Raw genomic sequence first — 14,650 nt, 5'->3', positions numbered from 1 at the left:
ACTTTTAGCGGATTTTTTCATCACACTGCATTTTAATGGCTTGTGAACTGAAAGTTTTATTGGTTATCTTGTCACTATTTTATTCTAAAGGTAGCTATTACATATTTGGTTCATTTGTAAAGATTGTGATAAACATTTCAACAATAAAACCTGCATGTGCTTCAGTGAAATTTGACAACCATGTATCAAGAGTTAATAATATGGGAGGGAACTCTTGCATGTATGCATGCAATTTTCATAATAAATGCATGCACGGTGTGGAAGCATCTATGTTTGTGTTTTGATTCTACCAGAGTGCAAAGTGTGTCGGCAATTTGTCTCCGAGGCTGGGAGTGTCTATTTTACGGACCGTCGGACCGGAAGTTCCTGCTTAGCAAGCTAGGTGTTTAGCAGGTCTATTTTACGGACCACACCGGAAGAGGTATATAATTAAGGCATGTATTCACGTGGATCGATGCTTTCATGATCGTGCGTACTTTTTGAATTCCGTGTGCAAGGCTCTAAAGGGCGAGAGCTAATGTTTTCGCGGGTTTTCGGGCCCCATCAGAGCTAGTGGTGTTCAGTAGCTATCTCAGCTTAATGTAGTGTGCGGCCCAAGGGCGTAGCTTGCTAAGCAAGCAAGCTACAGAGCTCATGTTACCTCTGTAAAATTTAGACTCATGTTACCTCTACCTCTGTAAAATTTAGACTCATGTCAGAGCTCATGTTACCTCTGTAAAATTTAGACTTCTGCAAGCAGGATCCTGACGCCATTTAGTGTGGCAGGACAAAATGAGTGAGCAATATAGTGTAATGACACAGCACAACAATTGAATTCATCTCTCAGGGAAGGATTTACAGAGGTAACATGAACCCTCTTCAAAACTTGTTAAAAAGATCGATATACTCTAATAAAGCAGTCAGGTATATACTCTTATAGATCAGTCAGGTATACTCTAATAGAACATGCATGTAAATATCCATGTCCATATGAAGTTTTCAGACATTCCAACATTAAATGCAAAACTTAGCATGACCTTATACTGCTATAGCTTTGGTGTGCAGTGTTTAAAGATATAGAGCTCCAGTAATTTATCACTTGTGTTATGCAAAATGAATCCATGCTATGCATGCATATTTGTATAGTTATATTGTTTTGATTGTCATTTGTATCAGTGGATTCATGGCTCCTATACCACAGTGAGATATAACCATCACTTACAGATTACTATATATATGTGTCTCTATGTGTTATGCTGTCTGTTTCTACTAGGTGGCTTTATCTAGTACTACCTTCATCCCAGGGGCACTTAATGCATCATAATTAATGTAAAGCTTCTTCAAAACAAAAGGCCTTTAGGTCACTTGTGATTCCTATTCTGGATTATGCAAGTACTGTGTGGAATCCACACACTCATAAAAACTCCATTGCCCTTGAACGAGTACAAAACCGTGGTTCTCGCTGGATTTGTGGCAGCAGATTTTGTCCTAGGACCTATAAATGATCTAAATCATCTGAGGAATGCTGTACAGAGCTATCATGGCCATCTCTTTCCACCCGACGTAAACATCTGTCATTGACAATTATCTATGATATTCTTCACCATCATATATCTCTAAAGTTTAGCAATTACTTCACTTTTTCTTCTGCTGCCTCTATCAAATCACACTCATTGTCTATTCTATGCAAGCAGTCCTCCATAAACTCTTACCGTTACTCCTTTTTTGTGAACAGTGTTTTTTGGTGGAACTCCATCCCATTTGACATTCTGTCAACTTTTAGGCGAATGTTATACAATTTTTGTTTCTGATTAAGCCATGTATGTTTTTAATGTAGGCTTTTATTTCAATGTACTGTTGTAATGTATCCTTAGTTGTTTGGTTTTGTATTGTATTGTTTTTGTAGGTGGTACTTATATAGGCATATTTGCCTTTTGTATTCACCTTACCTTTTGGTTAAACTAATAAAAATAAAATAAATAAATAATGTACTTTTTGCATAAAATATAGCAATTTGCTGAGTTTTGATTTATTAAAATATTGAAAGTCTCTCTGCAGCTGGGGGCTGCGCCCCCAGACCCCTGCTTCTAGTAACTCAATGCTGGTGCTGGAACGCCCCTTCAAAAAATCCTGGCTACGCCCCTGGTGCCATTGTGCCATTGAAAACAGTGTGCAATTAAGCCATTGAAAACAGTGTGCCATTGTGCCATTGAAAACAGTGTGCCATTGTGCCATTGAAAACAGTGTGCCATTGTGCCATTGAAAACAGTGTGCCATTGAACACAGTACTAGTGTGCCATTGTGCCATTGAAAACAGTGTGCCATTGTGCCATTGAAAACAGTGTGCCAGTGTGCCATTGAAAACATTACATCTTCAGTTCGATTGTTTGCTGATGACTGTGTTATTTACAAGACTGTTACAACACCGCAAGATTCAAAGCAGTTACAGGAAGACTTACATAAAATATGTGAATGGACTCACAAATGGCAAATGAAAATAAATGTTGAGAAATGTGCTGTGCTGAGGTGTACTCGTTCCCTGAACCCCATACAATATACGTATACCTTATCAGGTCATAATGTCGATATAAAGAAGTGCCATACATACTTAGGTGTAGTGATTGATAACACTATGTCATGGTCATCACATATACAAACAGTAAGTAACAGAGCAACCAAAGTGCTAAATTTTATTAAACGAAACCTAAACAACTGCCCATCTGATACTAAAAGAACAGCGTATTTAACATTGGTTCGACCAATTATGGAATATGCCGCCCCAGTTTGGGATCCGTATTATAACACTGACATTTATAAGTTAGAAAAGGTGCAAAGAAGAGCTGCTCGATGGATTTTATCAGATTACTCCAGAAATAGTGTTACATCATTATTGTCCTCTCTTAGTATACCTACATTACAACAACGCCGTCAGTCATCAAGATTAACACTATTCTATAAAATAATTAATAATACACTACCGATCTCCATCCCCTCACATTATAAAATAACTCAATTTTGTACCAGGCAACATCACCCCAATCATTTCATTCTGCCACAAGCAACCCTCAACACCTATAAATATAGTTATTATCCTAGAACTGTTAAAAACTGGAATGAGTTGCCAATTAATATAATAGAATCAAGAAATTTGGATGAATTTATTTACGTACTTAACCTTCACTACTGTAATTAATTATCAAATTGCATGTATGTATGTATGTATTTGATTGTACCATTTGGGGTTTTCACCCCCTGGGCAAACCAGCTGAGCTGACTGCCCAGTACCTAATCTTAAATCTTACATTGTTTCGAAGTGGACAAATTCAAGAGTGAAGATTTAGCTGTACTGTGACACAAAGTCGTAAGATGGTTAAAGCTTCAGTGCAGGTGATTCAGGAACAGAGATTGCATGTGCAATTCATTTCCAAGGCCATGTGTACATGACTTCTCTGGGGATCGCCTCAACATCGCTAATTATTATGAAACAATTGAGATAACAGTATTGGGGCATTACCAAGTCTCTTCTATCCAGAACTTGGTCAATTTGTTTAGATTTATCCTTCCTGAGTTAAATACATCAAAAAGTGGAATCAGGAGTTGGTTAGATGAAGCAGCCTCTGCCAGTATCTCTGCCTCTCAGAGGATTTTCATGGTGAGACAATGTAAAGAGTGGTGTCCGAACTAGATATGTAGTTAGCTAATATTGTAATTATCATTTTAATTGTATGTGTATAATTGTGTGTGTGTTTTTCTTTTTCTTTTTGTACCTTGCCATGTCCACACTAGTGCTCTAGGCAGCCTACTCTGTGGTCGCATGCAGTCCGAGCTTCTTTCTTTTTCATTCCTGTACATATTTTCTCATGCAATGATGGCTCTCTCTCAATTATAAATTAATTAATTGTAAATTTTGGATAGAGGCGTAGCCTGTTGTACATCCAAATCGCACACACAATTCGGTAGCTATATACCCATGCATTAAGAATCATACATTATATTACTATAGTGTCTGTGCAGCAGATTCTTAAATTGATTACTGATTGGGGTAAAGAATTCCAATCGTTAATCACTCTAACTGAAAAGAAGAATGATCTCAATCACAAGCAATTTGTATGTGGCTTGAATAATTTCATGTTGTGTCCTCTTGTTGTAATTGTGGAGAATGACAAAAAAGTTCTCTGTGTTTATGGTATAGAAACTGTTGATCATTTTTAAGCCTATATAAGAGTGTAGTCCATGAAAGTAAACTCCCACTGTAGTGATCACCACATCAGCAGTCAGTGCTAGTTATATCTAAAAATTTAATGCTACATGATGGTGACAGACATCACTGGCTAACTGTCAGTAACCTGACCAGGAATTACATACGTTTATGTTATATAGCATGTAGCTAGCTCTCATGTTTCAGCTCAAATGGCTTGGACAGAGAGTCCATGCATGCATACTCTAATTTTTGTAGACATGCATGCATACGCGAGAATCTTGATGACTATGGCATATAGATTATTAGCATTACTTATTCTGTTGCTTTGTGTCTTGGTTGACAACCTGGACCTTTACTTTATGACCAGCTGTGGGAATTTATTGAAATGTCTTAAATATCAGCAATATAGTTTTCAATGTTTCCTATAGTAAAGGAATCTTCTATAAGAAGAGGGCATTTGAAGTCTGACAGCAAAACAATGTGATTCTACATTCCAAGGCAACCAGATATCAATGATCTGATGAAAAGTGGTACCCTCAGGCCTCGGTGGTAGCTACTATGGGAACAAAGATGCTTGGAACAGATATGTTCCTTGGTCAGTATTGCTTACAAATTCAGCCTGTGCTTCAAATCATTATCTATACACATGCTTGATTATTTGGTTGTATGAAAAGCTTTCAAGCTGCTACATGTACAGACTGATATATTGTTGAGTATAGCCACTATTTGCAATCATTTGATTTGTTTTATCACCTGAACAGCATGCTCGACACTATTCAGTACTAGAGCTAAACGTTTGCTGCTGCCATGCAGGCAGCTAAGGGCATTAGCTTGCAATCATCGTCTCTGATATGAACGAGAAAACTTCACCCGTGAACAGTTGCTTTTGAGGTTGTTATTTACTGTAAGCTACAGTTGTAGCTTTTGCGGGACTATATAGCTAGCTAGATACGTACGCCCAGCGCGAGAGTGACTAGAGGCTAGACCAATGCGAAGCTACAATCATCCGGCACGACAGAGCTGGAAAAATGCTCGTGGGCTGGCACACAGACTATTTCTAGTCTGGTCCGTAAAATAGACTTGAACGTATTAAACACTTGGCTTGCTAAACAGGAACTTCCGGTCCGACGGTCCGGTCCGGTCCGTAAAATAGACACACCCCCGAGGCTCGCGTGACAAGTTTGTATTTATAAGCACTTCGTATTTATTACCAACCGACTTAACCGACTTACGTATCAGCTCATGACGATTTTTTGTGGTTGTATATGCTGCAATAAAGATTCAGCAACTAACCTGTACAGCTATAGCTAGCCACCCGGACCAACTCCTATGGCTATTAGTGATAAGGTGGTGTTAGCGACAGTTATCTCAGCGTCAGTTTGTATGAATATCTGTTTGTGCAAGCTCTGTAGTTACAATAAGGAAATTGAAAATGGGCTATCTTCTATGACACTGAGAGAATGTGGCATTGGCCAGTATCCATGTACTATGACACGCGATGCCGCATCTAACGGCCACACAGTTCTTTTAAAGTCAGAAGGACAATACGTTTTTTTCGATACTACATTGTTTGTCCAGTGTGTACTACAAGTTACAAACGTTATATATTCAAATGCTGGCCCTCAAGATAAGATTAAAATTTACTTAGACGATATTGAAATTGGTGACTTTAATACTGTAGCTTCCAGTCCGGAAAGCGGCACTCTGTTGAATGTCTTTAGAAGTTCCAACCAAGTAGGTGAAACAGGAGAACTTTTACCTGCAGATTATAAAATAACAATTGTTGCTAATTTAACTGAAGGCGTGGAGTTGGACAAAATGTCATTCTCATTTGATTGTGAAGGCGAGAGGTGTCCAGTAGTGTCACCACAACCTGACCAGGATAAGTCAAGTCAAGGTGGCTTGTCAAATATAGCAATATCACTGCTAGTGATACTAAATCTCGCTTTGGTCATACTAATTATCCTTGTGGTGATTATGGCCATCTCATGCTGTAAGGAAAGGAAAATTTCACAACTCTTCTCATTCAAAAAAATAACTGACACATATTTAAACAAGCGACAACCTCCCAAAGAAAGAATCGAAGAAGAACAACCTCTCAAAGAAAGAACTGAAGAACAGCCTCTCAAAGAAAGAACAGAAGAACAACCTCCCAAAGAAAAAACTGAAGAACAACCTCTCAAAGAAAGAACTGAAGAAACAAACTGCCTAATAGCCACCAGTGATAGCATGGATGGCAGTTGTAACTGAGGATCAGGTACTTCCATCACTTGTACATTGAATGTTAATTTGTATTCTCATTTTTCATTCTCATTTTTCATTCTCATTTTCATTATTCTCATTCTTCGTCATTCGTTGTTCACCTATATACATTGGAATGTTTTCATCAATAGACTATATGTGTGGTCTATTTAATATTCAACAAAAATGATCAATTTGCATTGATTAGTGGTGTGCCTGAAAATGTTGATGGTGAATGACCTATACATAGACAAGGGTGGCCCCAGGAATTTTGGTGACTGGTTTCCAAACTTTTGCTATATGCACTGCATGAAAAGTAAGATGTCCTGCTTGTGTCAGCATGTAGGAAATTTTTTTGAACATTTTCTGTACAATTTTCTGTTAGTGTCACATTGCAGTAAATTGTTTTAACATTTACAAGAAATGTAGATAAAATCAGTATTAAGATTTTCACCACATTCATGACTAGTGAAAATGCAGCTGTAAACTGATCAAATGGATACTGCAGGTTTCTTGTGTTTAGCTCAGTGTAATACTGAGCCAAAACTTGGTTCTCAACACAACATAGGCTTTCAACATCATATAACAGAGTGTCTCTACAACAATGTGTAACACTGTAACCCATATTATGCTGCTGCAATAACTTTTTAGTGGTCTATGAATTGTTATACTAAGGAAGCTCTATTTTACTTTTAAAATTAACTTTACGTGATGCCAGAATTGTATCTAAATCAACTACACCATACTTCTCAGTGACTTACCGTGCTACAGAAAAAAGAAGCTATGGCATACAGTGATGATACTCAACCCTTTAGGGCTTTCAACATGACAATGTAAACAGTCAACACACGGAGCTGGGTAATTATATACTGTATTCCAAGGTAAATATTACATGAATTTATGGCCTTAATTGTGTGTTACACTTTGTGTCTTTGTACAATATGGATGTTAGAATTTGTCATGAATAGTGACAGACAGCTAGGGAGTATGGCGTTGTGACAAAGTGTTTATTATAGTAAATATCTAACGATGGCTTTACTTACTGTTTCAGTGGTTCACCATCTTCATGCTATGTACTTTAATGTATACTACAATGATATACCTGGATTTGTGGAAAGGTACTGATTACTACGATAAAATAACCTGCACTTGGTTGCCAGGAGATAAAAAAGAAATAGTGCATTTCATGAATATAATAATAAAGGAAATGTAAGTGGCTATGAATATTATACATGTACACCATAAAAATTTCCCCTAGTGTATATATAAGGAATGGAAATATATGCCTTTACAGTTATGTTGGTGATTATGTGTAACATAGCTACAGTGCAGTGACTAAGTTGATGCCATCCTAGCATTCCCAGTTATCGCTCGGGTGACATATTATTGTAATGTTGCTTTACATTAATTTTATAACTGAAGCAAGCTATCAACTTAGCTATGATGATATCACATCATTTTACATATAGCTAGTTCCTGTGTGCATTAGCTGCATCATACTGTCTACATTACCTGATACATGATGCACGCAAGTCTACATTGACAATATACAATATGGCTAATCTCAACTCTTTGGTCAGTCATTAACACAGTATACTGTAATGTTGTGACCTCCCTAGTCTCTGTTGAGGCACCACAGCTAACTGTGGTATAGTCTTTCCCGCAATCCTATAGTGGATGGTTGTCAAACCAACAGGTGTTATTCTTTGTGTCACTGCCACTGGGCACTTTCTGACAAGTGTATGTAATGTATAACAATAAATTACTGATTTTTGATTGTATATGTGTACTATCAATAGTTCATAATAAAGAGGTCTTGTAGTATGGACTCTTGGTGCAAGAGGTTATTGGTAGAACTTTATTGGAGGAAAAAAACACTAATGACACTTAGATGGTTTATTAATTGCAATGTTGGTTTACAGTTAAATGGCTTCTATCCATGCAAGAATTATGATGTGAGACAACAAAATGTTTGGATTACAACACTCTCATATGGTGGTCTATAGCTAGTATCACATTAAATTTTTTTAGTTCACAGATTTACTATACAGATTTGGAGACCTGTATGCCTTAATAACATTATGAGACCAACTAGATGTGATCATCATTCACATGTGACTAGTAGCTAGTAATGTGCAAGGACTAGCATGAGGAATAAAGTTCTCCTAAAATTAGCTATTTGCTAAGAAACTGCATGAGTGAGAAGGGTTGTGGTAGCTAATTGGTCATATTCATACGGTTGAAGAATTACACATAACTATATTCAAATGTTTTGGTAGACCTTTTGGTTAAATACATAAACTATAGCTACCTGCCCATTTCTTTGTTCTGTTGTAAATGAGTTTCTGGTCACCTCTTAGCAGCAATGTGTGAACAAAATTCTATCATGTCAGCAAGGTAAGAGTTTAATCTCAGAGGCTCGTAAGGTGGAATGCAATCCATCTATGTACATGTGTCCTGCTTAACTATGTTACCTGATCCTGCATGGTGGTAGCTGCAGCTTTATGTGTTTAAAGCGTCAAGTGTTCACAATTTTTTCACAGCAATATGTGAAACACATTGCTCTTCAAAGCAGGCAGTGAAGTGTAGCTTAGTAATCTACTCTATGAATTTCCATACTGGGCATCCACCACAGCACGTTAACGTTATTTCATTAGTGGTTATATCCATTTAGTGGCTTGAAGTAACAGCTGTTAGTGTGTTTGTGTCGCCAATACTTGGAAGGGACTTATATACTTTGCTATTCATTCATGTAAGCATGGCCTATAGACATTTTGAATCACAAAAAAACTTCTATAGCTGCTAACGGTCTGTCACTATCAAATGCATGAATTTTAGTAGGCACAATCAAAGTTTGGTAATTGTAAGGTTTCAGCCAGGGTTGATGCTCAGTTGCTGTTGCTGCTTCCTTGAGCAAGAAAGGTTACTCACATTACTCCGGTTTACCCAGTTGTTAAATAGGGACCTTTCTTAAATGGTGACTTTTTTGGTAGCTCTACTTTTAAATGCTTTTGGTTGAATACATATTAAACTATAACATTACTTTGTTCTGTTGTAAATGAATTTCTAGTCACCTGTTAGCAACTATTGTGTGCACTATAATACATATCTACATGTCAGGAACATGTATTAAGCATGTAGCAAAGTAAGTTTCAATCACAGAGGCTCTTAAGATGAAATGCAATCCATCTATGCACATGTGTCCTGCTAATGGTGGTAGCTAGCTTTTTCTATATTAAAACTAACTTAAAAGTGCCAAGTGTTCACAGTAATCTCCACAGTGATGTGTAAAGCATATTGAGCAAAAGCTCTTCGAAGAAGGCAGTGATGTGTAGTGCAAAAAATTCTATGAATTTGCATACTGGGAATCCACCACAGCACATTATTTCATTAGTGTTAATGGTTATATTCATTTTAATGGCTTGAAGGAACAGCTGTTAGTCTGTGTGCCAATAGTTTGAAAGGACTTATACTTTGCTATTGCTTTTGGCTCATGCATGCATGCAAGCACGGACATTATAAATCACAAACAAATTCTGTAGCTGCTAACAGTCTGTCACTATCAAATCCATTACCTTTGGTAGGCACAATCAGTACTTTGATACATGGAAAAATTTAATGTCGTGTAGTAGCTAGTGTGTGTGTGTGTGTGGGTGTGCGTGTGCGTGAGCGCGTGCGTGTGCGTGAGCATGTGCGCGTGCGCGTGCGTGTGTGTGCATGTGTGTATGTGTATGCGTCTATGTATATATGAAACATAAATATCTGTGTGTATGTATGTACACACACCACACACACACACACACACACACACTCACACATATACACGTTGTATATGTGTGAGTGGTGTGAGTGGTGTATGTGCGTATATGTATGTTTGTGTGTATGCATATGGGTGCATGTGTAAACCAAAGCTATCATCCAGGTAATTGCACATACACTGTATATTTATGTCTACCTTGATTCCAAGAAATGTGATTAGCTAATGGAACTATAATCCCCCCAGGAATTTGCTTTTCATCAACAGTTATTCCTGAGTCATAATAACACTTATGTACCACATGAAACTCTGGCTAAAGTATTTTATCCAAACCATCTGTACTAACTTAAAGTATCAATAGCTACATAATAATAGGTTGATGTTATGGATACATTGGATGTGCTAGTGGTGTATTAATTTTCAAGGGCATAAATGATTGCAAAAATGTGTAAAATGCATGACCACTTCTCTGTTAAAATAATACATGTAAATGCAACTCATTCGACTGAAGGCCAGTGCAGATTTTAAAATGCATATGGACACTATGAATGTTTGTCTGATAGTTAGCTATGCGTAGTTACTTAAATTTTGCTCTGTAATACGGATCATTTTTGATAATCAGTCTATCAACACATAAATACTTTTAATCATGTTTATCTCATTCAGATCCTATTTGGATAACACTGATCTGGTAGTAATCCCCATGTCCCCAGGAAGGTATCAGGGGCGGATTTAGGAATTTTTAAAGGGGGGGCTAGACTGGATGGGGACATAGGTAACTAGCCAGACATTAGAAGATACCAAGACTTCTCACAAGGCTCTAGCGGTAAGATTCATGTAGTATCCATAGTCAAATTAGCTATTTGGAATTTGCACACTAGCATGCAAAGCATACCAGCCTAGGGGGATCTGGGGGCATACCCCCCAGGAAATTTTGAAGATTAGATCCTCTAAAGGTGAATCTGAGAGTGTTTTTAGCAGTTTTTCAGTGGAATTTCAGTTTATCAAAGCACTTTTACTTTTCCATTTAATCAAGACTGATTGCAATATGCATCGAGTAGCTATCATGCATGCATGATAATCTTTTCATTTGTAGCTACCAAGTATTTAGATATAGCTAGCTATATCAAGACACACGGTAGTGTGTCGTGCGGCCCAAGAAGCCGGCGCGCCACACCGTGAGTATATTGACAGGAAGAACGAAAACGTCATTTTCACACCTTTGTATCTCGGTGATCACTTATCTGATTGGAACCAAATTTGCTACACAGTTGCCCGCCAGCCAAGGGAGTCTACATTCCAAATTTGAAGGAAATCGCTCCAGCCATTTCCGAGATACGAGTTGCCAAAGTTTCGTTTTTGTTTCTTCGTTTTTTTCTTCATCTTATTCTTCTTCGTCTTTTCGCACACTTGCAAAAATTGCTATAACAAGCAAACGCGTACTCCGATCGCCTTGAAATTTGGCACACAGAAAGGGTTTCCAAAGGCGAATCCTAGCATCAAATTTGGTACAACTCCAATGAATGGTTCAGGAGTTATGACCGATTATTCGCGTAAAACAAGATCGATTTGTTGTCACGCCTACAGGGTAAACCGCTTCATGGAATGAGTTGAAAATTGCTATGTAGATGGAGTAACAATCGTAGGAGTGCCTTTTGGTGGTTTGAAAGGAATCGAGATAAAGACCACGGAGATATGACACAAAACCCAACCTGTGTCACAATTACGCGATCGATTTTTATGAATAAAAAAGTATTAGTTTTCACGCCTACTAGGCAAACCGCTTAGAGCAATGAGCTGAAAATCGGTGTATAGCTGGAATAATCTTCATAGAAAGTCCTTGCAGTAGTACAGAAGAATCGGATTACAAACCACTGAGTTATGATTCGAAAGCCAACTCCATGTAGCAAATGCGAGATCGAGATACTCTAATAGAAAAGTCACCCTAATAGAGCATTCGGCTAATTTATTTACTCCATTATAGAATTTTATTACATCACAAGTTATTCTGTAGGGAGTTCAGCTGCAAACAGTTAATCAGCAAGAAGACAGTCACCATGTGGAGAGTTAAGCAAATATATCACTATAGAGATTCAGAACATTACAAGTCACACTGAAGAAAGTTCAGCTATAAACAAGTCATGCACTGTGTAGAGAATTCAGCTACAATTAAGTCACTCTCTAGACAATTCAGCTACACAGAATTCAGCTACACACAAGTCACTGTGGAGAGAGTTCAGCTACAAACAAATTACCCTTTAGAGTGATCAGCTACAAACAAAACACTTTGCAGAGTGTTCAGCTACAACAAATCAACCTTTAGAGCGATCAGCAATGAACAAATCAACACAAATCTACCTGTAGAGAGATCAGCTAGAAACAAATCACCCTGAAGAGAGTTCAGCTACAAAAAATCACCCTGTAGAGACATCAGCTAGAAACTAGACACAATGTAAGGAGTTCAGCTACAAGCAATCACCCTGTAGAGAGTTCAGCTAAAACAAATCAACCTGCAGAGAGATCAGCTACAAACAAATCACCTTATAGAGAGTTCAGCTACAAACAGATTACCTGTAGAGAGATCGGCTACAAACAAATCAACCTGCAGAGAGATCAGCTACACACAAATCAACTTGTAGAGAGATCAGCTACAAACAAATCACCCTGTAGAGAGATCAGCTACAAACTAGACACAAAATAAGGAGTTCAGCTACAAGTAAATTACCCTGTAGAGAGTTCATCTACAAACAAATCAACCTGTAGAGCAATCAGCTAGAAACAAATCACCCTGAAGAGAGGTCAGCTACAAAAAATCACCCTGTAGAGAGATCAGCTAGAAACAAATCACCCTGAAGAGAGGTCAGCTACAAAAAAATCACCCTGTAGAGAGATCAGCTACAAACAAATTGCCCTGTAGAGAGATCAGCTACAAGCAAAACACCCTGTAGAGAGTTCAGCAACAAAGAAACCACCATGTAGAGAGTTCAGCTACAAACAAATTACCCTGTAGAGAGATCGGCTACAAACAAATCAGCCTGTAGAGAGTTCAGCTAAAACAAATCAGCCTGCAGAGAGATCAACTACAAACAAATCACCTTATAGAGAGTTCAGCTACAAACAAATTACCCTATAGAGAGATCGGCTACAAACAAATCAACCTGCAGAGAGATCAGCTACACACAAATCAACTTGTAGAGAGATCAACTACAAACAAATCACTCTGTAGAGAGATCAGCTAGAAACTACACACAATGTAAGGAGTTCAGCTACAAATAAATCACCCTGTAGAGAGTTCAGCTAAAACAAATCAACCTGTAGAGCAATCAGCTACAAACAAATCACCTATTAGACAGTTCAGCTATAAAAAATCACCCTGTAGAGAGATCGGCTAGAAACAAATCACCCTGAAGAGAGGTCAGCTACACACAATTCAACTTGTAGAGAGATCAGCTACAAACAAATCACCCTGTAGAGAGATCAGCTAGAAACTAGACACAATGTAAGGAGTTCAGCTACAAGCAAATCACCCTTTAGTGAGTTCAGCTACAAACAAATCAACCTGCAGTGAGATCACCTACAAAAAAGCACCTTGTACAGAGTTCAGTTACAAACAAATTACCCTGTAGAGAGATCGGCTACAAACAAATCAACCAGTAGAAAGATCAGCTACACACAAATCTAATCAAAAACAGCCAAGCTGTAAAAACAGGTGCGGCCCACAAAAAGGCCATGGTGAAAAAAGATGTGAAATCCAAGGTGGCGGCCAAGAAATGGCTGTGATGGTAGGTTAATGGTTACATTTTAATAACGACAATTCAGGTGAATTTGGTGCCAAGACCGAGCGGCACAAAATTCACCTGAATTGTCGTTATTAAAATGTAACCATTAACCTACCATCACAGCCATTTCTTGGCCGCCACCTTGGATTTCACATCTTTTTTCACCATGGCCTTTTTGTGGGCCGCACCTGTTTTTACAGCTTGGCTGTTTTTGATTAGATATCACTTCTTTTTGTATTTGTATACTGCAAAGCCGGCCTATGGCTGGCTTTGGGGCTTTTTTAACCCATGTGTTTTTTTCTTTACCACAGGAAGAAGAAAAGAACTTAAAGAAGATTTTTAATGCTTCAATTGTTTTTGATTTTATTAGTAATTATACAAATTATATACATATGTTTATTACATGCCCATTATTCCCCACAGGATATTTTTAGCAGCTGATCTCTCTACTGGGTGACTTGAAATGTAGCTGAACTATATACAGGATGGTTTCTTTGTAGCTGAACTCTCTACAAGGTGACCTCTTCTAGCTGATCTCTCTACAGGGTGATTTGTTTCTAGCTGAACTCTCTACAGGTGATTTGTTTGCAGCTAAACTCTCTACATGGTGGTTTGTTTGTAGCAGAACTCTCTATATGATGGTTTCTTTGTAGCTGAACTCTCCATAAGGTGACTTCGTCTAGCTGAACTCTC

At 38.0% G+C, this 14,650-nt stretch overlaps 1 protein-coding gene across 1 annotated transcript; it reads left to right on the top strand.

Annotated features, from left to right (window-relative positions):
• Positions 1-5,392: 5,392 nt before the first annotated feature.
• LOC136248721 (uncharacterized) lies at positions 5,393-6,379 on the top strand (the record flags this gene model as incomplete). The annotated part of the gene is given in 1 exon segment (XM_066040541.1): positions 5,393-6,379. A coding segment is annotated over 1 exon segment (870 nt), but the record flags the coding sequence as incomplete, so codon positions are not given.
• Between the last annotated feature and the right edge of the window lie 8,271 nt (positions 6,380-14,650).

This window comes from Dysidea avara, chromosome 1 (genome assembly GCF_963678975.1).
Source record: "Dysidea avara chromosome 1, odDysAvar1.4, whole genome shotgun sequence".
In the NCBI taxonomy this organism is placed as follows: Eukaryota; Metazoa; Porifera; class Demospongiae; order Dictyoceratida; family Dysideidae; genus Dysidea; species Dysidea avara.
The sequence above is the reverse complement of the archived record's forward strand: the minus strand, read 5'-3'. Positions and strand labels throughout refer to the sequence as shown.